Source organism: Thermobia domestica, chromosome 5, assembly GCF_964235325.1.
Source record: "Thermobia domestica chromosome 5, izTheDome1.hap1.1, whole genome shotgun sequence".
Lineage (NCBI taxonomy): Eukaryota > Metazoa > Arthropoda > Insecta > Zygentoma > Lepismatidae > Thermobia > Thermobia domestica.
In genome coordinates this window covers 256,929,847-256,955,491 of record NC_137458.1, presented here as the reverse complement: position 1 = coordinate 256,955,491, position 25,645 = coordinate 256,929,847, and the positions used below count along the sequence as shown (strand labels likewise).

The 25,645-nt window shown below is 35.8% G+C and overlaps 3 protein-coding genes across 3 annotated transcripts in view; all 3 read right to left on the bottom strand.

The window, feature by feature from the left end:
- LOC145685492 (uncharacterized) overlaps window positions 1–1,369 on the bottom strand; it is an 8,747-nt gene extending 7,378 nt beyond the window's left edge. Inside the window, exon 1 of the mRNA XM_081757889.1 lies at window positions 1,318–1,369. Within this exon, the coding sequence (XP_081614015.1) occupies window positions 1,318–1,369 (52 nt within the window). The remainder of the gene's footprint in view (window positions 1–1,317) is intronic.
- Window positions 1,370–2,425: 1,056 nt separating this feature from the next.
- Window positions 2,426–4,804, bottom strand: LOC145685491 (uncharacterized). Its single transcript, XM_081757888.1, has one exon. It carries the CDS (start codon window positions 4,802–4,804, stop codon window positions 2,426–2,428), a length of 2,379 nt encoding a protein of 792 aa, XP_081614014.1.
- Window positions 4,805–4,891: 87 nt separating this feature from the next.
- Window positions 4,892–20,746, bottom strand: LOC145686562 (uncharacterized). Its single transcript, XM_081760003.1, has 6 exons — window positions 20,222–20,746; window positions 13,519–13,664; window positions 11,787–12,074; window positions 9,564–10,154; window positions 8,313–8,469; window positions 4,892–5,391 (listed from the first exon to the last, which is right to left on the bottom strand). Exons 1-6 carry the CDS (start codon window positions 20,286–20,288, stop codon window positions 4,895–4,897), a joined length of 1,746 nt encoding a protein of 581 aa, XP_081616129.1. The 5' UTR covers window positions 20,289–20,746; the 3' UTR covers window positions 4,892–4,894.
- Window positions 20,747–25,645: the final 4,899 nt, after the last annotated feature.

The following is a 25,645-nucleotide window of genomic DNA, read 5'->3' as shown; positions in this document are numbered from 1 at the left end:
AAGCTGATGGAGGTGGTTTCTCCGCCAAGCTGCCGAATGATTTCTCCACTCATACTGAATTGTAGTCCCAGTTCCTCACATGTCTGGCCATTGTTCTCAATTGCTGCCTGAAGATCTTCATTTTGTACATGTGTTGGACTTCCGGCACGTGGTGCATCTTCGAGTGTTTCGTCACCGTCCTTAACTTGTTAAATCACTGCTGCACTCTCCGCGTAGTTATGACATCCTCACCAAAGGCCTGGCATATTTTCTGTCCCGCTGCAGCAGCGTTACAGCATACACGCCCTTATTACGCTCTGTAGAAGACCCATGTTCACTCTGTCCTTATGTAAGTTCACGGTGTAACTGAACTACCACACCGCTAGTATGTTGGATATACCACACCAATAACTGATCTTCGCTTTATCTCCATTGGCATTCAGCTCACGGTGTGAGAGCCAATGAACACAGACCTCCACAAAAAAGCGACAGAACTTTCTTGGTTACCTTTATAGTTAACTGCCTTTTCACCATATGTAAATAGGAGATATATACATATGAATTTAAGAGAGCAATTTATATGTCACTTCACTGCTTTATTTGCAAAACACACACACACACATATATATGTGCAGTAGACAAGTATAGCTTCCATTATCCATCAAACATATGTAACAATCTAAATTTATAAAATATCCAAAACTACACAACACTTCTGTTGCTAACCATGTCAAATGGATGTCTATTTAATCTGTACATAAATACAAATAAACATTGAATAAGCTAGTGGTTTCCATGTGTCTGTACGATGTAAATGGAAGAACACGTGTGCAGCATATAATTTACTGGTGTTTTTTAAATAAAATTTTTTGTGCTTATTTATTTCACATGTATTTTATCATGTCACATCTGCTTTTACAAAGAAAAATACTTTACCAAGAGTCCTTATACATATATATTTGGTGTTTACTCCTCTTCCCTTGGGGCATCTTCTCATAGAACAACAGTACACTTGTATGGTCTTAAATTCTGCTTTAATACTACTGTACGTTTGTCTTAAACACCATTCTGAAACTACTACAATTTTCTCACATTTACACTGAAATGATAATAGTCACTAGATATATTTAATTTTGAATACAGTTGCTTTGTATTGAGGTTATATATTCTCTTGACGACAGTGCAAGACGTTATGAAACAAAGCATTTTCATCATTGAGTTCCTCCTATTGCCCTTATTATGGGCTATCCAAGCACTTAGATGACCTTGTCGATGTTGGTTAACTTTAAACAGTTCAAGTCATCCACTTCTTGACACTGTTGCTGCATATCTACCTACTTGATACTAATTTCAGCCACAATAAATTGTGTTTCACTACAGCAGCAGCCATGCAGTATTTTTCTATTAGTTTTTAACCATTACTGCAGTTTTTTTTTCTTTCTTTTTTTTTGTAAATAAATCACTGTATCAATGAACTTCCAAGAAGTCACAGGTTTAATATAAATTTTACTAAAACGTCGCATTTTTATTATTTACCTGTGTATGCAGTGCATATATCCCCCCTCACCTGAAAGCATTTTCAAAGAGGGCAATTGTCCATCGATCTTTACATTTTGACCTATTTCCAATACTAAAGTCCTGTGATCCTCTTTTTTTTCTTGGCTATAATATTCAGAGTATAGTTTAAGTAAAAGCATTGTAATGAGTTTTAACGATGTTTGTAATTAATTTAAACCACATAGTGAATATTAATTAAAAATGGCTACTTACCATGAATCCTCCCTTGGAAAACCTAAATATTTTTCATATGTTTCGGAACTCGCAGCTTGTTCGGAAGGAACCAGCTACGAGTTCCGAAACGTATGAAAAATATTTAGGCATTCCAAGGGAGGATTCATGGTAAGTAGCCAATCTTTTGTTAATTAAGAATCATCCTCTCTTGCGCTCATATAATTATATAGTGAATATTTTAGGGAAGAAAGAAGATAACCGGATTGCAGTCTATAAATTGGTTAACATGTGAAGATCGATGGAACATTACCTGCTTCGAAAATGCTCTCAGATGAAGGGCGAAATATCAGCAAACTATACACAAGTAAATAATAAAAAAAGCCACTTTTTAGTAGTTTCGAAATAGTAGTAAGTATATAAAGATATACAGTAAGAAACCTTGTAAGAAGGATGATAGAATACACTTAAAATTAATTAACATCGACAAGATCTTCTGTGTGAGTTGACAACCCATGGAAAGGACGATATGACTTCATTAAAATATTGATGCTTAATAATATAAATTACAGGTATGAAATATGATTACTTAGTAACACCATTACATAATTATTCATAAGTATATACTGTATACAGAATGATAACACTGAAAATTTTGAGTTTCTTTTATGTTTACACAACAACCAGTTTACAAGATTCACCAATTTCAAACTGTTTTCTAATCAATTGGCCATCGAAGTGTAATGTATTTTACACCATCAGTCATCACTGTGTAAGTGTGTGGCAGTGGTGTTAACAGCTCATCATACTTTACAAACAGATGGTTATTTGTTACACAGACCTCGTAAGCAAAAACATGTTCATAGAAGGCAATCGTGTCCAAAGCTACACAGGAAAAAATTATATCATCATCATGAATTATAATGTCTTTTACTTGACCAAAAACAGGAAGTCCATTGGATTCATCAATGTCAAGTGCAATTATAGAAGACAAAGAAAAGGTATGGCCCTTCACTTTAACCTTTGTAACAGACATAAGGTCTGCTTCAGAGTGTAATGCATACCTCTGCTTAACCTCTATTGCTGTATCACTGTTAAACCTCCTCTTTTTTCCATGAGAAATGTGATGTGTCAAATTGTTATTAAGAAGTAAGTCATTAACGAGTAATTGATTTCGTATTGCAATTGATTTGCAGACATTTACCCTGCTGTGTGAGACATTAGCCATGAACTTTGAAATTCTATGTCTTGCTTCAAATCTCATGGTCCATATTTGGTTCAGTGGTCCAAATTTTTTCATCATTGCAGGGTAGTGGGTGAGGAAATGAAACTTTGGTTTCAAATGACATTTTGTCAATGAACAGTACATTTCATTGAACTCTGCTATCAAAGTTTGTAGTTGAATCACAGTATCATCATAAACCCTGTTATTTAGAAGTCTTTCTGTAATTTTGCGTAATTGAATATACAACAGCCAAACATAATTGTTAGTGGGTACGTAATATCCCACCAATAGGCCAAAGTACCTCACCAAAATAAGCATTTCGTGAGCTGACGTCTTTATGTTTATGTTCCCCCCATCAATCTGAATACAGTTTGTAGGTTTTGAATTGGAATCTGGACCATAATTAAAGTTAGCAAGGTTCATTTGCAAAGTCTCAATGGTAATTGCTTTACTTTCTTGTACCAAATAATTGACAATGAATGACATTACATAACGACAGCAACCTTCAAACCAATCATGCATTATGTCGACAGCAACATTGTTAAACAGGTCAAACCCTTCAAGGTTTAACCACACACATTTCTCCTTTATGCCAGTCTTAGATACATCATTTACCTGCAACTGATCTTCATATGTCAGAACACTCCTGAGCAAAGTGGGAACCTCTGTGGTTAATTTTTGTAATTCGTTCTTATTTGCATTGCATATCCTGCAACAGTGATTACCAACAAAATTTGAAACAAAACCCAGAATACTGTTCAACCCTAAATTGTCACCAGTTATAGCAGGAACAATGAATTTTACAACACCTTTAAAACAGCTTGTTGATACCTGTACGCCAGTTTTTCTTAGGAAATTCAGTTCATCTATTACCTTTTGAAGCGTAACTGCATTTCCAAATTTTGTTCTGTCAGCTGAATGAAATAAAGATACAAGGAAAATATTCTTCAACTGTGACACATAGTAAGGGGGCAGAAGTGGAAGTGAAAGATATATAGCACCTAATTTATGAATTCCAGCATGTGACCCCAGTGCGTTCCCAATTTCAACATCATCAAAGAAAATAATAACAGGTACTACTAATGTATGTCTTGAGTATTCTTGTGAAGGCTGCATGTTCTTCCATACAGAACCATGAATTATGTTCAAAAGAGGACTGCCATTGTCTTCACAGTTATTCAAATATTGCAAGTAGTTCAATGTTTCACGTATAAATGAGTCCTTACTGAAAAGTTTTTGTAATAATACTCGCAATGGAATCATTTGCATAGTACAAGGAACAGATTCTATGTTGCTACCACAAGCCGTGTGTCTTCTTTCCATGCGTTCCCCAATTAAAACTTCCTGTGGACTAATGTATGTGCCTAAAACCTCAAAATATTGTAAACGCTTGTAATCCGTTTCAAACCCGTTTAGAGGTTCTATTGAGAGAACTTCTTCAAGAGCTAATTGAAACTTACCAGGCAACTCTTCTACACCTGCGTGCTCTAAAACCATTGCTTGTAAAGATCTCTTCACATTGTGACTAAATAAGGATTTCATTCCATCAACCACAACTTGTACATGTGAACGGCTAAAAGTTGGATGTGCATACAGTTTAGAAATGAATTTACTCATATGATCCTCCACTACATTTTGTACTGTATCGTTTGTGACAACTTGACTACTTTTCTCTACAACAGGCTGTGACAAATTACCACGTGACTGCAATACAGTTACATCACTGTCTGCTAACAGTACACTACTACTCCTATTACTACATTGCTTTTTATTTTTATGTACATTGGATATGTGTCTTTGCAGTGATCTATTATATGAAAAATACCTGTAACAACCCTCATATGTACAAGGAAACATGGTACCTCTTGCCATATTTTTGCACACATTTCTTGTATGATATTGAATATCAGATGGACGATTGAAATTCTTTTTACATGCAAAACAGGTAAACATTATGTATCTTTATTGTGGTTCACTTATGCCTAAATCAGACATGAGACACCGAACACCTTGAGTCATTCTATCATGAACTGTTTTAATACCATAAAATCCCCTTTGCATTAACAACCAGACACTTTCTGACTCCTCAGGATACCTAGCACTAGTAGCATGAAAGATTTTGAAACATGTGTCAACAGCGCTTTGTAATGAATTGAATTTGTACAAAGTGTTCTCGACGACGACATAGGAGCATGTAACTGACGTTATGTCCTCACCCACAAGAACAACCAAAGGCTGAAATGTAGCCCCCAGTTTTTGTAGTTTTTCTTTCCTCTGTTGAATTGTGTTCTGCAGGTGACTGTCAGATGTAATGTGTGTGATGAATCCATCACGTATTTCCAATTTTGATGGGCGCCATGTTGTCCTCTTACAGTTCCTCTTGATGGGTACCACAGGTAGCAACAGTGGCAGACAAATCAGAGCAACATTTGTCTTCACGTCAGGTGAAATGTCCTTATCTGAAATCAGTAAATGGTGAATTACATGACAGGTCTCCATATAAGTGAGGTCATTATTATGTACTATCTGTGGCACATAAATGAAAACTTAATTCACTGTTATACGAAAGCAATTAAATAAGATGGAGAGGATGCTGACTCGGTAGTAACTTCAGTTTTACACACTTTACAAGCTGTAGATGTTTTAAAACTTTTTTCAACAGTGCCAATGATATGTCTATGTAATCAGATTTGTGGACTAAGTTCTCTTCCATTCAAGACTTCCTACAAGAAGTTGCAGTGCGTAAACAAAAATAAAGGCCAATTACGCACTACTTTTAAAACCAAAAACATGTCAATATCATTATGTGGCACTTCCCGGTGTGAGGGACGCTTACTATCTACCGATTAAGCTCAATACTTTTGTTTTCTCTCAAACGTCTATATAATAGTTTATACTCTATGTCTTGCAATACTGTAAACTTTGAACTTAAAATGCGATTTTCGGCAAATTCATAATTTTCAATTTAGCTGAAACTTCGTAGAAACACGTTTCATGATGTGTACAACTAAAATCAAGCAAAAGAAAATGTTTGATTTTGCTGTTCATAAATAACATCCGCTTAATAGAGTATCAGAGGAACTGTTCCAAAATTGCCTAATTTTCCCGTTTGCGTTGCGCACATACAATTTGATGTGAGAAGAAATCGTGGCCTAAGACCTTCACATATAAATAATGGTGGCCATAACTAAGAGTGAAAGGCGCGCATTTGATTGACATATTTTTTTGTATATCGCTCAAAAGAGGGGGCGCGCTCCGTTAGGTTTTATGCAAATGAGATTACACATTGAACTCGACAAGCACCATGAATTTCATCGCACTCGAGTGTGCGGAACAGAGAAACAAATCGGGTCAAATTCAAGGGACGTACCATTTCCAATGCTCAGACTGGCTTGATATGAGGCAAACCTCTCGCAAGAGAATGCCGTAGCCATGTGTCGTATTTCCGCTGAATGGTCTTCTTATAGATGAAATAAGTGGAAGCGAATGCTAGTTAGGATTTCGCACATTCTACACCATATCTTTAAAAAAAACATTGTTCGAAGAAACAAAATGATCATTGCACTAGAGTAACACGTGCTATTGAAAGGTACAAAATGATTTATTCATTACCGGAGCTGTAGTACAAGGTTTTCCTTACTCCCAGTACCGCTCAGGCAGTTGAGGTGATTATTATGTACGACGTATTATACAAAAGTACTTGTACATAAGTATGCAAAAGGGTTTAATTGCCGATTTCCTCATCCTCTGACGAATGGTTCATCGATATCGCTCAAGAGCATAGATTCGTCTTCTTGTGGATGTCTTCGGACGTGCTACATTTCTTTGCCCATTCCTAAGTACCAAATAATGAGCATGACATGGGCACAACATCCAACTCTCCATGTTTCATTTGCACATTGACAAAACTATCCTATAATGCAATCGTCCCCACCCGACCAAGATCGCATAAAACGAAAATGCAGTACTTTAACCGATTACTGCGCCTTGAGTGGATATGCGCACGAACAACGTAAGGTGTTTGATTCATATAAAGCCACTCTGAGCATATGACTTTGACCCGATTTGTTTCTCTGTTCCGCAGGCTCGAGTGTGATGAAACTCATAGTGCTTGTAGAGTTCAACGTGTAGTCTCACTTCCATCAACCTTCAACGGAGCACGCCCCTTCTTTTGGGCAATATACAAAATATATGTCAAAAATATGCACGTCTTATGGGCATTTTCATTGTATTGTTGACCCATTTTTGGTCATGTTTCACTGAGCTATGCCCACCAGTGTTTATATGTGAAGGTCTTAGACCACGACCTCTTCCCACACCAAAGTGTATGGGTGCACCGAAAACGGGAAAATTGGGCACTTTTGAAACTGCTCCTTTCCCTCTGGTCCCCTCCAATGATGTTTTAAATGGGTTTGACTAGGGTGACCAGATTCTGACAAGTGAAAAGTAGGACAGAAGCATAATAATAAATGATAGCCTGTGCATCGACAATACGTATCTCTTTGTTTCATTTCACGTTAACCTCAAGGCAATCATTCATTTTTAAGAAATCAACACATCTCCAAATACTTTCATGTCGAAATACAAGATTTTTGAAAGAATTTCAAACAATTTAATGGAGTATCAACAAAAACAATAAAAAAAGGTCACGATTGAACTATAAAGAATTTTCTCTCTGCCTATTCACAACAATGTATTTAGACAAGTAATACTACTGAAAGAAGCGCAAATACTTCACACTGCAAGTCGCAAATAGATGAATCAAATTTATTTGTACTATAATCAAATAATATCATTTGCATTATAATTAATTAGACACATAATTAATACATGCGCTTGTAGTTTATTTTTATGAACGTATAGTGAAACTTCGTTTAGGGCTAAAAACTTACTTTTTAAAATTGATTTTCAGAGTCTGGGATTATTTTAAGACATGACAGAAAAAGACTGGCACGAGGAAACTCCAGTTAAATTGATTGGCGTCACTGCTGTGACTTGAAATAAGTGACCAATCCTGCCTTACCGACATCTCAACAAGACTTTCTCAGTAAAACCAACTGCATTACAAAACAATGGTTTGTCGATTGTTTTATTTTCCTAACAATAATTTTTTGAGCAGTGTTGAAAAAAAAGTTTATCATTCAGAAAAAAAGTGCCTGTGATTCGATATGTTGTGAATAAAGAATGAAACATTAAAGTATTGCAAATAAATTTAATCAGGACTTTTAAAAAAAGGACAAATCTCAATTTTCTAGATGTCTTTGGAACACACAGGAAAGCTATTTGAAAAATAATACTGTACTGCGAAAATCAGTACGCCTGATCACCCTAGGTTTGACTGTATTACAAAAATAAATAGTGCTTGAAGCACTGTACTTACCATGAATAGCACAGATGTACGGTGCTGAAAGAGAATGTATTTCTTTCAAATTTCTTTTCAACTCCAACAAATGCAGAATTTTGTCTTGAAGCAGAACAATTCTGTTAAACAAATTGTCTTCAGTACCAGGGTAAAGGAAGGAGTAGTCCTCCAACAGCTGCAAAAAGAGCAACATTATTAGTAGTGAGGTATCACGATGAAATCTTAAATATGAAACAAGTGTAAAATTTCTCAGTAATGTTCCTACAGGAATGAAACATCAAGTTTTCCTATTCATTTTTCATAATAGTAATTAACGCATTAAAAGATAAGCAACCGATGTGTCAAACATAACAGGAAACGGGCAAACTTTTTTCTTAAAAAAATTAACCATTTCTGTACATTAAAATTACCTGCTTAAGTTTCTATTTTTCTTCAATATTTTGGTAATATACTGGAACCCTTTTCTGGAAGATTGCTACGATCAACATTCAAGTTGTGCAAAGCTCATGTAGGCCATTCTAAGTTCACAATGACTAAAACCAATCAAGTTCACATCCACTAAAAACATATTAACCTTTTGCCATGGTTCTTAAGAAAAATAAATAAATAAAATAAAAAATAAAAGACAAAATTTCACAGCACCAGCAAGCAAGTGCAAGGAGACTTCAATTTTAATCTACAGACATAGTTAATTATTTCTATGTGTCTTTTTTTTAATTCCTCACTTTCAAGTGGTTCAAGTTACCAAATTGGAAAGAGAATGAAGAAAATAAATTACAAAACTCGCATTTTTTACACAATGTTACAATTCAGCAATTTTACATATTCACAAACAACCAAATATAATAAGATGAAAGTAGTGGTCAAGGAAAGTAAAATCTACGTATCAAATCAAGACCACATCGTACCTTTCTCTAGCAGAATACATGATATAAAACTGTAGTATGGAAGGGAGAGAAATAGAATATAAAATACAATTAACATAATGTATATAGCTATTAACAGTCAAAATTTTGATGCAAAAACTTTAACTAAATCTAGCTCTCACAGCTTAAAACTGTGCCTGAGCGCAATTATGGGTGGAGCTGTTTCCTTGTGATAGTGGTCTGTACACATGTAAATCTTACATGTTTTTCCCCACCTCATTATTCGACCTATATGTTTTAATGAGGACAGCGTTGAATTGAAATGAACACGTGTTTTGTGAAAAATGAGACACCTCACTCAGTTGTTAAATACTTTGCAATAGTACAGTAACAGTGCACTTACCAATGTATAACCTTGTGGTGTTTTCAAAACAGGGTACAAGTCAAGGTAAGCACCAACCGTCCCAGGCTGTTCCAGGGCTTTCAATCTAGCTTCTGCTGTTGCTCTCCAATTATCGCACACAACATGCCAGGGATCTAGTGACGTTCTGAGCCACTGTAACTTCTCATCTATTACTGGGTCTGGAATGGGTTCTTCAACAATGTCTGTGTCGTCACCTAGTGAAGATGTAGGTGATGCAGAAGAGGACCTTCTACTTGGAATATCTCCTCTCTTTCTTAGAACTCTTCTTCTTGAAATGTAGGCCTCATACAACTTCCCAGAAGCATTGCGTTTTGTTTGGTAGTTCGTGGCTCCAATGTAAGCTGCGTAATACACAGATGGTGATTCTTTCCCAAAAATGGTTGCTATTTCATGTGCCCAGCGTGTAAATTCACCTCGTGTTATTAGCCGTGTCGGATTTTCTTCTAACTCATGCTTTACTATAAGTCGTGCTAAATTACACCTTGAAGCATTATCTAGTAAACCATTGTTCTTTTCTCCTTTAGCAAGAATGGCTTTTCCATCCAGTGTGCATTGCAATATAGTAAGCACCTGCAAGCAACGAAAGCATTATGAACAAGGATATCCATGAAGTCCCTAATGAAAGAAAACGAAAACAAATATATTTCATGGCTTGCATCTCCATTTGAAAACCTAATCACAGCAAGATTTGAGAAAGTATACACTGACCTCACATTTTCTGATTCATAAGCGTATTATTTTTATCTTTTTATTTCACTGTAGTTTGCATTTTCCTCTTACATTGTAAAGTGAACCTTCAAAACTTTTAATGAAATATAAATGTAGTGCAAATGTAGAGAATGAAAATGAATTATCAGTAAAAACAAGGTATAATTTCCCTTAAGGTTTCTTACACGAGTCCTCCAACTTGAAGTGTTACCTAAAATTACCTGAACTGAAGAGAATGTACATAGGGAAAACATGAGCATGAATATCTGATTATAATATCAGAGTGACTAATCAGAAACGCAAAATCACAATCAGGGTCTTTTGGGGAGAGTTTGTCCACAGGAAAAAGTCCCTGTATGTTCCATTATCCCACATTAATAGTACAATACAAGAAGGGATTCGACAAAACATTTCTTAAATAGCAGCAAGAGAGTGTATCTGAAAATAAAAAAAGATATGTACTTTTACCCCGATTCTTTACCAAATGTTTATTTCATTTATAGTAAACGAGGTTTCACAGAAAATTACTGTAGATTTTTTATGTTTAGATTAAATTATCATAAACGAAAACAAAATTCTGTAGTAAATTGGTCCCAAACTGTTGAAGTAAAAAGACCATTTCGTATAGCTATTACATATAGAACTCTCAACCCTCATATATACATCTGGAATTTCTAAGTAGTTCGCTTGTTCACTCAACAACGCAGATTTTCAGCCAAGCATGCTTCATCCACAGGTGGATCGACGCTGGTGGATTTCACTACACAGATTTTCATTTCAGTGTTACAGCAACTACGTTTTCTACTTTTCTCTCATGTTCACAATCTCAACCAAGTAGCTATAACAATATGTTTTGTATTTTATCTAGGTGCTCAACGTATTTGTAAACGTGAGAAAAAACTATACTGTAGTTCGTGTAAACCTTATGAAATCCACCTGTTGTAGTATTTCATGGATTCAGCTGACGACGAAGCACGCTTGGCTTTGAAACCTGGCTAGTGGCATGAAGTAACAGTGTAACTACTTGCAAATTCCAGCTGTATACAGAATGGGGTAAGGATAAAATGTCTGGTTATCGAAATGAGTGCAATTTTAAAAATTTGCTTAAGAAACTGTAATACCCTTTCCTTTATGATCTCAATTATAAAAATGAATGTGAAATCCTTCTCCCAAATCTTTAAAATTCACATTATACACATGCTACCAAAATGTGTTGTACTTTACTTATAAACTTATAAGATCCCATTTATGATTTCTTTGTATCAAGAAGGAACATGGATTGATAAATACAATATACAACCTAACATGTACGGAAAATTGTCATTTGGACATAAATCCACGTTCACACAGAAGAGGCATGCAAACAATTTTAAAAATGTTACATTCACAAAGCCATATTGATGTATTTCCCTTGAGCGATGATTGCTTTATTCAGTCCCATAAACATTCATGATTAAAACCTGTAGACATTTATTCCATTAAACCAAAACTTACATGATTTCCCTCTGATTCGCTGTGCCTGATTTGCTTTTCGCCTTCCACTGAGTGAGTGCAAGAAGTTGAACTGGAATTGGAAGGAAGAGACTGAATGTCAGAAGTATTTTGTCTGTTTTCTTCCTGCTGGTGTTCCTCTCGTAAATCTGCGGATGTTCCAGGAGTTTCTTCTAATCTATCTCTCTCTATTGCATTGAATGTTGATTTCCTTCCTTCACACCAAGAACTGTTTCCAAACGATATTGGCGTTGTTAAGTCAAGAAGCAACCTATCTGCTTCTTCCTGCAACTGAGTACAAACCTTAAAATGACTCACAAGAAGCATGAGTATTTAATAAACATGTGAATGCCATTTGCTAAAACACTACAAAGGACATGACTAATTTCTTAAGTACCACGTCAGACAAGAAGGAAACAAAAATGTGAGCAAACATATACTTGTGTTAAAGGAGGTACTATAATTCTAACTACTTGTCAATTTTCATAATGCGGCTCATACCAGGTACCACGGAAGGACCATTTTGCTGATATTAACGCATCTGATCAGCATTAGCAATGGCCAATGCAGATATGGATGCTTGCAATACTGATGGATGTTTGTGGAAAACTGAAGTGTGGGCAGTGATAAAGTCTGTTTGGCAAATCCATCAATGGTATATATCCATATCTAATGGTAGACATGGATCGTCAAATCAATAATATCGGTGTCGATAGCTAAGATTTCAAGAAGTATCAGAATGGTTGATACCTGACTTCAAAGGTATGTGGTATCAGTTAAAAACACAATTTAACAATACTAGTCCAAAACATTGATTTTTTTTTAAAGAGATCAATACACTTTTACACTCTAACATTTATTGAAACTAGTAATCCTTTGCAATATAATGCAAGACCAATGTTAACGACACTCTTGGCAACAGTATGACACTATTAACATTTAATAGTGTTTTAAAAAAGGGAAAGAGGAAGATCATTACATCTCTGAAAAGTAATAGAGAGAAATGATTGTCTGAAATGAGCTAATTATAATATCTCTCTCTTTTTTACAAGTTTAAAGTCTTTCATTTCCTACGGAAGCAATGCTCTTATGAATCGCAAGAAGAAGAATTGCATCATCAACTTGCCAGTTTTTGTGTAACAACTTAAAGCAACTATTATGTGAAATTTATCAGCGTAGGAGTACAGGAATTGGATTGGCTAATAGTAACATTCAATGGTGTTGGTATTGGCAAAATTAAGGTTAAATGGTATTAGCTGGGTTTCAATACCGCCATACAGGCACATTATTGCTATTGATCTATCACCAATTCTAGGGATGTATAGTTTTGTACACTTCACATCTAACAGATATTAGAAACATTTGTGGACGTTGACGCAAGAGAGCACACAGTCTATGATTTTCATAACATGAATGCGAAAGAGGAACTAAAAAATTGTTCTGGTTTGTATGTCTGCCTGAAAAAAAAAAGCACATTTTATTTATACTTATAACTTCTGTGGTTAACATGCATGATCACAAATAGTGGTGTTCACAGATTGCGCATTGAATTAAGCAAAATGCCTTCATCTTGAAAGAAGTCTGTCATACCTACTGTGTAGTTGAAACAGGTCACATCTACTTCCCGACTTCCATGTTAACGAGTCTATTTCTACTTTACAGTACGTGAACTACTGACAAATATAACATGAGGATTCCACTTATGATGTGTAGCTGACACACAAGAATAACCTACCCTCCTGTTTTCATCTGCTTTCTGAAGATCCTGTTTCCAAGATTTCCAGTTAACCTTGAATTTTACTCTTGGCCCTGCCTGAGGTATTAGCTGTTCGATGTCTCTATCCTCTAAGTGTTGAAGTGCAAAAAAATCTACACCATTCTCTGGAAAAGAAAGATACTTAGCCTCTTAAAGCACTGTTCAGGTTGTTTCTGACCCTCATTCTCTGCACCTACTTGTAGAAGCATCTTACATTACGTACTATTTTTCCTACACAAATGCAGAATGAGCAAATGTAATCATAATATTAACCATTTATACACTGCAATAGAGGTGGTGAAAGGGTAATTCAAAATATGACATTAACTGAAGAAATGCAACACCATAATGAAATTTATGGAATGGAAATAAAAATGTAACTTCATTCCACATTACATCAAAATAAACTCTGCAGTTCATTACTAAAAATGATAACCTATATTCTCGTGAACAAAAGAATTCATACAATGATAAACTTGCTTAGAGTTTTTATTTATACGTTTCAAAACTTCTAAGATTGTTGTGAGTAGGTAGGGTGCTTTCATGCGGTGAAAAACTTTCGCATATATACACATGATTGTGCCTAGTAATTTAACAATGTCATCTTTTCCCTTGTGTATTTTTATCTCAGCAATGTGATTTGTTATATTCTGTATTTTTCCACTAACGAAAGTCGAATCAAAATATAATCTTATGGAGCCCTTTTTACGTGTTGGCCCAATCTGCGAAACTATGCTTAAGAAAGGTACAAATCAACGAACATACGTTGAGGAAGACGACACTGCCCTAATGCATATGCTGAGGATCTTTACAGCATGACAACAGACAACTTCTGCTTCCTTTTGTTGATTAACGTTTCCATCCACTGTATGCGGAGCTTTGTGTTTATCAACTTGAAATACCTTCTTTTTAATGAGAGGGATATTAAACTTAGCGTAACCTACTCACTTTTGCTACATTTTTCCTGTTTATTGAGAGTGCTCACCATAGCAAAATTACACTACCGCAAACTTTAGAGTTTTTTCTGCCATATCTTCGAATAAAAAAAAATCAAAAAGCAAAGATTCAAATCACTAGACAATCTGATTTTGCATGTGACACCCTACCATAATTCATGTATTTGCTTGTGGTGTGCTGCTATTTACAGAACCTTCAAAAAAATGCTAAATTTACCGACAGTTGCAAATCGAAAGCTGATATATGAGTCGTAATAACAATATCACATGAAAATTAATATTGTCTAGTGCAGTACTTCTTTGCTTTTTGAATATTTTTATTTGTTTTGAAGATATTACAGAAAATTTCTAAAATTTTCGGTGGTGAAGACACTTAAGGTTTGGAGTATATGAGCGGAATCAACCCGCAATTAATGCTGACAGAGAGCGGCGGCAACCACGCGTTAACCAAGCATTGTCAACGCCTCTGGGCGCGATAACGCTGGCTTATTGGATCAATGGCTATAACACTGGATGGACTATATGAGCGTTAATAACGCTGCAGCGTTAGTGCTGAGGATCTCAATTTTCTTAGCAAATAAATAAATTGAACTTCTGTAATGATTTACTAAAAATATGTTGCTTAATCAGTGCCAGATTTACGTATAAAAGCAAAACGAGCTACGGCTTATGACCCCATTATCTTGCCCCCATTCCCGCAAAAAGTTACACGTATGCGAACTGCCTTATATATAAGTAAAAATTTCTGTGCCAGTTCGCCATAACAACAACAATCATCTTTATCAAAACAATTCTTAATGTTTACGTAATAACCTCCAATACCTAAGCTGAGGGTTTGGTTGGATAAGCACACTTACACTCAGATCTCCCCCCTTGCACGCAATGCTCAAACTCTTAAGACACTAGGTTGCATGTCATGCTGAATGCTTGGAACAATACATAGTTCAAAATTTCAAAGTCAGACGCACTCACCAATCCAAAAATGATTGCCAGTGTCACTTACACACAAGTTATGAGCCTCCCCCATCTCGCTCGCGGCCTTTGGTTTGACAAAGAAACAGATTACACCAGAGCATAAGATTTCAAAATCAGACAGTTAGATTCAGAATATATTCACATATAATCCTACATCTACATTTACTTATTTACTGTACTGAAAAGAAAAGCACTTAGGTGGCCAGTGATAACAGCATCTCGTGCAAATATGTATTTTTAAAAATATATTTTATGTATTTACTTATTTTATTTATTGACATTAGGGAGCCGCGGTGGCTCAGTGGTAGAGCGTTCACCTCTGGTGCTTCGGGTCCCGGGATCGATCCCAGCCCCCGCCAAGAGAAAAGGTGTACAAACACCGTGTGCGTGGGTTTTCTCGGGGTTCTCCCGTTTCGTCCCACTTTCTTCATTCCATCATTTCATTAATCTCTCATCATCACAGTCTCCTTTAGCCTAACCGGCATAAGCGTGGGACGTAAAACTCAAAAGATTTCATTTCATTTTTCGTTTTCTATTTACATTGTGACGTCATTGGTTAATCTATTCTAGGCAATGAGCTGTCCCCCAAGATGGGAAAGGAAGGGTGAATTACAACGTTGTGAAGACTTCACTTTCCATGTGCGTCGTGAAGACTACACATTTCGTGTTTTCTCTCAGTCAGTGACAATTAGTTTCGTGCCAACTAGAAACTGCGCAGCACTTTAAGTTTAGGCAGAAACCATTCCTGGTGAACGCTGGTCCCCAGTTTAGAAAATGAACTCCGTGGAGCATAATGTATGAACTGGATTGTGAAGCATGCCGTAGTGTATCCATGAATAGAGACGCAAGTAGGCTATAGCGTCCTTCAATATCCAGTTCATATATTATGCAGTGGGGAGTCCATTTTCTATACATAAATAAACTTTATCGCAAATGTCACTTACACCCCTTTGTCTCTCGCTGCCTCAAATCGATTTCTCCCGTTCGATAACGGGCGTATTTCTTTTAGCTAGTTAGGATTAAAAGTTTCTGGTTCAATTTTGATGTATTCAATGCCTCGTAGAGTTGATGCTATAATTAAATCAATGGTTATCCTACAAACTACTGAAATAAATTATGGAAGCGGCAACATTGAAATACTTTATAAAACGCTACTGTTCTACTACTGCATTTTGTACTCAATGGCACATAGCTTTCTAAATGTAGTCACTAGAATCAATACATACATTGAGGAGAATAGCGCATATTAAATTACAAGGTTGAATTCGAATAAACTATCCCATTGAATGTACAGAAAAACGAAATCCTTTCATTATCTCCTACAAGTGCAGGGAGATACCGACGTTTGTACAAAGAAAAGAAAATGAAATGAAATGAAATCTTTCAGTTTTACGTCCCACGGTTATGCCGGTTAGGCTAAAGGAGACGGTGATGATGAGTAATGAATGAAATGGTGGAATGAAGAAAGTGGGAGGAAACTGGAGAACCCCAAGGAAACCCACGAACATGGTGTTTGTCCACCACAAAGTCCACACGGCGCGAGCTGGGATTGAACCAGGGACCTCAAGCACCGGAGGTGAATGCTCTCCACTGACCCAAAACGCCCTCCATCATTTGAAAAGAGTAATTCCGTAAAATTACCGTAACTAATCCACTGAAACAAAGGAAAATGTGAATTTAGCTGAAAGAATCATGTGTGTGTGTAATTTGAATGGGGCACAAACACCGGGGTTTACTCGAGCAGACAGATCTACCAAACAGAAAACATAGGTAAAATACGATGGTAAAATTCTTCTTTTTCTGTGAAGATCTGAGAGTGTGAATAGAAGTAATTACTGTCAATGCACAGCATATTGAAATGAATTTTGAGCGGTTGTGAAAGAATTGTATGTGTGTGCGTCTGTGCGCTATTCCACTATCCTTGTTTATGCGTATATCCGCATCGTTGATGCGCCTGGTCCATACGAGTGCATTCCTCGCTCCCGCTCGGACCCTTGCTGCACTCCTGCCCTGACCCGGTTAGATAGCCTTCGTGCTTTTTAGTGGCCACCTAGCACAAGTTGGTTCATGTTTTATCCCCTGTACTTGTTGTCATACATCAACATTGTATTTATACTGAGCAGCAGGGTTGGCTGGTTTAAACCAGCTGTTTAAAAAAAAAACTGGTTTAAACCAAAAAACGAAAAATGTTCGTAAAAGTGTAACTATTCGTAAAATCTTGATGAACACACATTTGTGAACACAAGTGTGCGTATCACTTTTCACTCCCATATATTATTCGTACTATATTCAGACCTAAACACCCCATTCTTTACTCAAAGAGATTATATTACAAAAGGAACTTTTTTTATGTAACTTTATGGATGTTTCTTTTGTGATTTTTTTTATAGTTTGTTATTATTGTTATGCAACCAAAGGGAAATTCAAAACATTGTATCGTTTTAATAGTGTTTACTATTAATAAAATACATCGAAATGCTGTACTTTTTTGGGGAGGGGGTCATACAAACCCCACGAGAGGCAATGATTGCAATAACAAGAATATTTGGTAACTATTTATGTATAAATGGGTCAGAGCCAAAGTGGACTCAAATAATTCGTATCTTTATTCACTTTCCTTACTGATATATAAAGTAACTCGTTATATTTCTTTAACTTGGTTAATAAATGAACTGAGTTGGACTAAATTAGTTTTCTGTACTCCGTAGTACTTTGAAATTGTACATATGTAATTCTGTATAATGGTTCCACTTGTGCAATTGTTTATCTTTTTGTCCTTCTGTCCTAATGACTCCTGACAATTATATTAGCAAATATGTAAAGATCAGTTAACGTATTTTTATCAGGAGTCCTTAGTGACTCGGCAGACGTATCGCATTTTTGGCCAATTAGTCCCGGTTTCGAGTTCAAGTGGAAGACAATTCCTCTTGGATGTAAGCCGAGAAGCGGTTTGGATTCCACTTTAAGCTTATGTGACCCCTTCCAGCATAACTCGGTTGTTGCATACTAACACCAAGGCGAAACAAGCTTATTTCTGCCTATATGTGATATAAATATACAGAGCAAATTATTTAAACCAAAAAAACCTGGTTTAAACAATTTTTTTTTTTCAATAAAATCCATGGTCTTTGCCAACCCTGCTAAAGCAGTCCTCAAGCGAATTTGCAAGTAGTAATGGAGGTCCTTTAGTGCATACTCTACTAAAAGAAATAAAAAGCTCTAACGTAACCTGAAAATGTAAGAAATATATCAAAATTTGTAGAACTGACTGTTCGACTAATGCCAGAAAATCTTACAGAAAGTGACAATTACGTAAAGTATAAGACGTAGGGGATGGTTCTACACAGGTCCACCTATATAGATTAGTAGCTAGGATGGATCCTTTCTGTACCAAAATTTTAATATTTAATTTATATAATATTGCTGAGCGAGCGCCAGCGAGTGAAGGGGGGTTGGAGCCCCGCAGGGCACGTTGTTTTCTATCTTTACCACAGCTAAACGGGAAGGGAGACCTGTGTCCTAGAACCTTCCCATTTAGTTGCAACAAAGACCAAACACAACGTGCTTTGCGGGGCTCTTAACCCGCCTTCACTCGCTTACGCTCGCTTGGCAATAATATTTGAATTAAATATTAAACTTTGGTACAGAAAGAAATCAACGTACGTACTAATTTATATGGGGGACCTGTGTTCTAGAACCTTCCCCACGCATTCGCCCATAAGGTAAGTAGTAGTAGAGCAATTAATAATGAACAATGTACGGTGCGACGAATTTAAGGAGCAAACGACTTTTACAAAAAGAAATCTCCGTGTCGTGAAAGCGTTGGTTTTCCATAATGCTCGTTTACGCGTATACCCAACATCGCTGACGTGCCTACTCCCTACGGAGGCACTCCCGCGTGGGCCTCATTCTTAAGCTCCTTCCCAGATTCGCTTAGATAGCATTCGTGCTTATTAGTGTCCATCTAACACAGGTTGGTTGGTGTTTTACACAAGACCTCTTAACTGAATCTGCAACGAGGATTGCAAGTGCGCACTACAACAATGATTGCTGAACGTACAGAAAGAGAATACAGCGAGCATTATTTACATTAGTAATACTTCTTGCCTAAACAGATTTAGAAGTTACATTCATAGGAAAGGCAGTTACTGAAGCAGGAACCTACTGAATTAGTATGTTCATCACATGCATTCTAACATGAGTGCAACCAACATACTTGCATGTTTTTACAAAAAATAATGGTAATAGTATACACGAGAACCCCCTGATCTGCATTCTTCTGTGTTCTATTACCACTTCTACACGAAATACCATAAATTTTCTACGTAGTGCAATAGTAAGAAGTACCCATGTGCACAAGACCGATATGCGTTAAATCCCCCCCCCCACACACACACAGTCATAGATAAAGTACAATGGCACTACACATGCCGATATAAAGTACAGGTACGTTTTTTTTATTTTCGTATGAGCCGATAAGTAAATAAAAGTCGCTTTATTGCCCCCTTTGTAAGTTCGTACATACTCAATGAATAATCCCTAAAAGTATGAGCGTCCTGCTCCTTTGGGAACTGATGCAGCTTCACGTATACTATATCCAAAATAATATTCATGTGTACACAAAAATTCTCCAGCTTTTATGTAATTTCTAGATCGTTAGAAAATAATCATTACTTTCAAGCAGGATAGATTGTCTTCTGCTGTCATGCTGATTGATTCAGGTTTTCTTATTTCTAATGCTAATTACTTACCCTTAAAAATGTTAACGTAATTGTTTAGTTTCCAAGTAGTCAGCAAATCTTCCACATACGCATCCATATTTTGCTTATAACAACACTTTCTTTCTTCTTATTTCTTCAAGCGCGATACTGACTATGACTTTCACACGAAAAATGGAGGCTCCCGCGTTTTGCCATACAGAATGGAATTGTGGGTAATAAAAATTTTGAGCCTCTTTCTTTGCAACTTTTATAACAAGAATAATGCGTTACTGTCTGTATTGTAATGTTAAAGTAACATGACAGTACAGACTTTAATACCAAACAACTGTATGATTACACAGAGTTAGAGGACTTTTTCCATTACTTACTGTAAATTATTCATTACTAAATGTATTTTTATCAATTTCCTGGGATATATAACATTATAATGACTTTCTATCATTCCTTTACGTACTTTTTTGTCCTGCTTTCCGATTGAAAGATCAGTTGTACGTAGAAATTGTAAGTAATCGTGCTTCCGTTACACAAATAGTAATGATAAAACAATTTGTCTCCTTACATAATGTCTGTATAGAACGGATTTGTTTGCTCTTTGCAGTGTAGAATGGGTAGATCTCATTATCATGACAAAATTTCATTCCTGACGTGAAGTTTGCACTTTACTACGAACATTTTTACATTATTCAGTTTCTTTTAACATTATAATGTAAAAAATGCATTACAAGGAAAATTTGTCCTTCTTCCTGCGATATTTTCCTTACTCATGTCAAAAAACACGTACTAGATAGGATAGCCTGTAATATTTTCATTCCTGAAAGACATTTATCTCTCTTGAATGACGTCACATTTTCTTTCCAGTCTGGAATGTACTCTTAACATTACAGAACTGAAAACCTTCCTGTCGTTACGTACATTTATTGCGTACTACAGATTTTTCATAAAAGACAAAATGCAGCATGTTGTATTTCCACTTCGCCACATGGTAAATTAACATTATAATGGTTTCAAGTCCAAATTTACGTAATATAAGTACGGAATTACGAAATAATCAACTTTACATGTCTTTACTGTTAAATTTTCTATGAAAATTTTTCTCAGTGTAGAAATGTTTTTCTAATTCTTGGGACCCCTCTTTCTTTCTCTTACTCTCCCCATAAGACAGTTTCCATATTTTTTTTTTTTTTTTTTTTTTAAGCGATGTTCAAAATATTTATGAAGTTGGAAAACAATGCTGTGGAGGATAAGGGAAACAGAGATGTTATTGGAAAAAGTCCCCCAGTTCCAATATTGGGGGAAGGTCCCCCATTTGCCCGGGATTTGAGCCCGTATCTACAGCTGAGAATTTTCAAGCACGAGGCATATCCTCCATTGCCACTTATTGCAATTTGTGTCCAAGTAGCGGGAGCGGAATTAATACAGATTGATGCGACCAAAATGCGCCAGGACACGAAGTTCAGTTTGAAATATTAAAGAATACGATTCTTTTCTAAAATGAAACAAGCAAGATGCATTAATTTCATCTCACTGTCCTTTGTGGCAGTTGGGTACAAATCACATTTCTCCCCCCACCCCCCCAAAAAACTTTTCAAATCGGATTATTGGGGGACAGCCCCACAGTTCCAAGATTGGGGGGGGGCATGTACCACACGCCGAAGGGCATCACCCAGGATTTGCACCAGTGTGATTATCTCACAAAAGGCTCGGACTGCTGCCTTTCTCATCCCTATTCCCGAAAGAGTAATCGCCGAAGGACATAATCTATCATACTTGACGGGCTGAGGCCGAGGTTATAAGCTTTAGTAAGGAAATAAAATTTTTAAAAAATCCCGAGAATATGATAACAAAGATCTTATTTTTGCTATTTTTATAACAATGTAACTAAATGGAACTTAATACAGTATATAGACTAGTTTTAAATTGGCATATATGATTTCAAATCGTGAAAGGCTAAATGGCCTTAGATGCCGAAAGCCCAGAAATCTAAATCCTAATCCTAATCTTTCGCAGTGATTGATCTCCCTTTTTATTGAGAAATTAAAGAACTGTTCTTGGCTTATACTTTATTTTTTGTAATTTATCCATCGTTGGCAATACTCCCGTTGCGCCAGCGCAAGACTGCGAATTCGGGTAAAGAATTCGCTTCTTGAATCGAATACACCGAATACAATAAGCGCGGTGCGTAGCAGAAGTAAGAACTTGGTTCATTCATGGTGTTTCCACCCGCCTTGACCTACTTGTCAACGTCTCCTTCTGTTTGCAAAATTATCCCTTATTGTCAAGGCAGCAAGGTTCACTCTCGTGCAGCACAAGAAACAATAGTTCAACGATCCAACCAATCCACGTCGCGCGTGAAAGAACCCTCTTCCTGAAATACTCTTCGTCTATCCCCATCTCTTTCCGTGAATTCGAATTCACCGAGTTCTTCTGAGTCCAGCTGCCCGAATCCGAATTCTCAGTGTGAGATGAGAGCTTGTAGTGGAAAGGTGGTTTCAACCTCATCTTGTCTTTAATAAATTCAATAAATATTGTAAAATCTACTTTCTAACTATTTAGCCAGTCAGCTGTGAAAACTGATAAAGAATCGTGAAGCAATAATAAACAACTGCGTGTATGTGTACAGAAGCTACCATGAAAACGATCCAATACAAATAATTTATTGCTATTTCTTCAATCATTTCCCCATAAATCCATTAAGATGATTATGAATGTGCAATATTAATTGGTGACACACACACACACACACACATATATATATATATATATATATATATATATATATATATATATATATATATATATATATATATATATATATATATATATAGGATGTATTCGTAGTATTCGAATTCGAATTCGATTCGTTTCTACAGTATTCGAATACGTATTCGATTCGCTAAAGAATTCGATTCGGCCCATCACTAATTTATCATCTTCGAACCCGTTATATCCTGCAACACATTACAAACGCTCATCCGATCGTTGCAGACCTTTTAGATCAGATGCCTACCTCTCCTCGACGCGTCTACCCACCTGTGGACCATCTGCTGGCAATCTATGAAAGAGAGGCTCACACAGCGGATTATAATCCAGCGCGCCGCATATACCAAACAAATCCGCACATATACCCTCCTTAAACTTTCTTTTCTTGGCAGCTCATTTCTCCACTGCACTTCGTCGCCTTTTGTTATGCCACACTAATTAACAATCCTACATCACATTAAGGCTGAATCTTTTACCTCTATAAATTCGTACATTTCCTGATTTCCAACTATCTTTCGTTGCATCTCCAATCAATGAGACCTCTGGCCAGAGAGAAGGCGTAACCTTCTGTGGCCCGCCCATCTCCGGATGGGAATGAAATGCTTTATGTATGTATGTATATGTATGTATGTTATTTGTAGTTATAAAAAGATAATATTAAACAGTAAAATAAAATAAATAAATGTGATGTGTATTGACATTAGCTTATTCTAGGTCGCCACTTCATTTTGTAGCTGTAAAATCTGGAACTATCTAACTACTTCGAAGATATGTTGGAAAATAAAATTCCTTGTATTTAGTTTTATTAGTATTTACGCAATCTGACACTGTAGTAAAATCAGAATAATACCATATTTTTTCAAATCCCTACTGATGAATTTTATGGCCATTAAATACTAACTATTTCTTATATACAAGCTAGAGAATTAATTTCAACTCCTAAAGAATTTGCTTTTCAACTTTTTATTTTATAATTTGCATATTAGCAAAAACAGTGATTATGTTTCATAAAATAGTTCTACATCTGCTGATAGATGTCCCTTTTCGATCAACATAATAGGATGTTTAATACATTTAGTTCCGGTTAATAGTATTAAACAATCAACATGCATGTGTCCACCAATACAAATTTACAGATCTCAATTTCCAAATAAGAGAATAAAAATTCATACTGTTAATATTCTATCAATTCATACCGCATTTTACAAATGTGTTACTCATTGTATTACCTATATTCTAGTAGGTATTTTCTACACATTCATTGTTAGTACATTCACATCATACAGGTACTTGTACATGCAGCAAAGAAATACTACACAAATTTTCAGATTCTTGTACACGCATTTACTGAAGAAGTACTACTAGGACAAGACCTGAAAGATAATCTAATCTAACCTGTGATCGGAACTTCTGCATTTTTCTGTACTATATTGAACAAACATGAACGATCGCACTGTAATTTCAAAGTAACATGAGATCAAGTATGCAATCCATTTACCATTTAATTAATGAAGAATTAGAATAGATTTAGTACAGAGCAGTTCAGAATTACTATATTTCAACTCAGAAAATAATTTTGATTATACATGATATTCTATAATGGCCAAGACTTGTTTATTTACGTAAATTAATTTTTATACGTTAGTCAACATTTCTGAACTTTTTAAATTTTGTTGTAGCTAAGACATTTTTGTAGTGAATCTAGGTATCAGCCATCCCCTATAGAGGGAAGCGAGCTGAAGTTTCTTAAGTACTGATCATGTTGAAGGCTGTGCCACTTGTAAAATATATTCCACTGAAGACGAATTACATATCACTTGAATGAGCTAATTATATAGCTAAATCTAGTTTATCTTATTCACAGCAACTACACCAAGATCCAAATTTCCTTTGATCAGTCCACAGCCAATATATTTGTGTATAATTTACTATTTCCAGACAAATTTTCATTTAAATACAATCCAGTTTAAACTAAAATCACTTTGTTTAATCCTTTAAGTAATTATTGATTTCGAAGCCAGCTTAAAACTTGAAAAATTACGTAATTTGCTGCTGACTAAATCATGCTGATGGACCTTTATAAAATTTCCATTTTCTACAAAATCTCGAACCCAACTAACCTCACTTTTGCTTTACTATATATCGGAGTTTGGGGTTTACACAGCGGTATTCATGGAAACGTGTCTATTAAACATATGATTTTGTTATCATGGTCGAGTCTAGTTAATTTGTTTAAATAATCGTAGGCTTCTGCTGATTGAAATATAAGTTAGAAATCGACTGAATTATCTGACTTTAAAAATATTTCTATAAATAAAATTTACAAGGATAACTAACTTTGCCTCCATATTCATACGCTCAAATATGCACTACTTAATGACGTATGACGCAAACTAGTTATATAGCATCATTGCGAAATATTTTAAACTAATAACATGTAACAATCCAATAAATAACAACATATAACAAAAAGGAAATAAACTACAAAATAACGAAAATATATTTTGCTGAATAAATTCAAAATTTGATTCGCCACATATTAAAGCCAAATATTATTATAATTAAAATTACGCCCACCTTGAGAACCTACCAGAAGGAAGCCATGCTCGTTAAATCTTCAATGCCCTTGCATCCGTACTGTAAGTAAGCTAAAAGTGTAGCTGATCCTGACGATCGTTGTGTTATATCCTATAA

What these genes read in the sequence shown, in the direction of transcription:
- LOC145685491 (XM_081757888.1), bottom strand. Translation starts at nt 4,804, where the DNA reads ATGGCAAGAGGTACCATGTTTCCTTGTACATATGAGGGTTGTTACAGG.
- LOC145686562 (XM_081760003.1), bottom strand. Translation starts at nt 20,288, where the DNA reads ATGGATGCGTATGTGGAAGATTTGCTGACTACTTGGAAACTAAACAAT. An exon ending in TTACGTTAACATTTTTAAGG is followed by an intron (nt 13,665 to 20,221) that starts GTAAGTAATTAG and finishes TTTCTTTTCCAG; the next exon opens with AGAATGGTGTAGATTTTTTT. An exon ending in GTACATCTGTGCTATTCATG is followed by an intron (nt 5,392 to 8,312) that starts GTAAGTACAGTG and finishes TACTGATTTCAG; the next exon opens with ATAAGGACATTTCACCTGAC.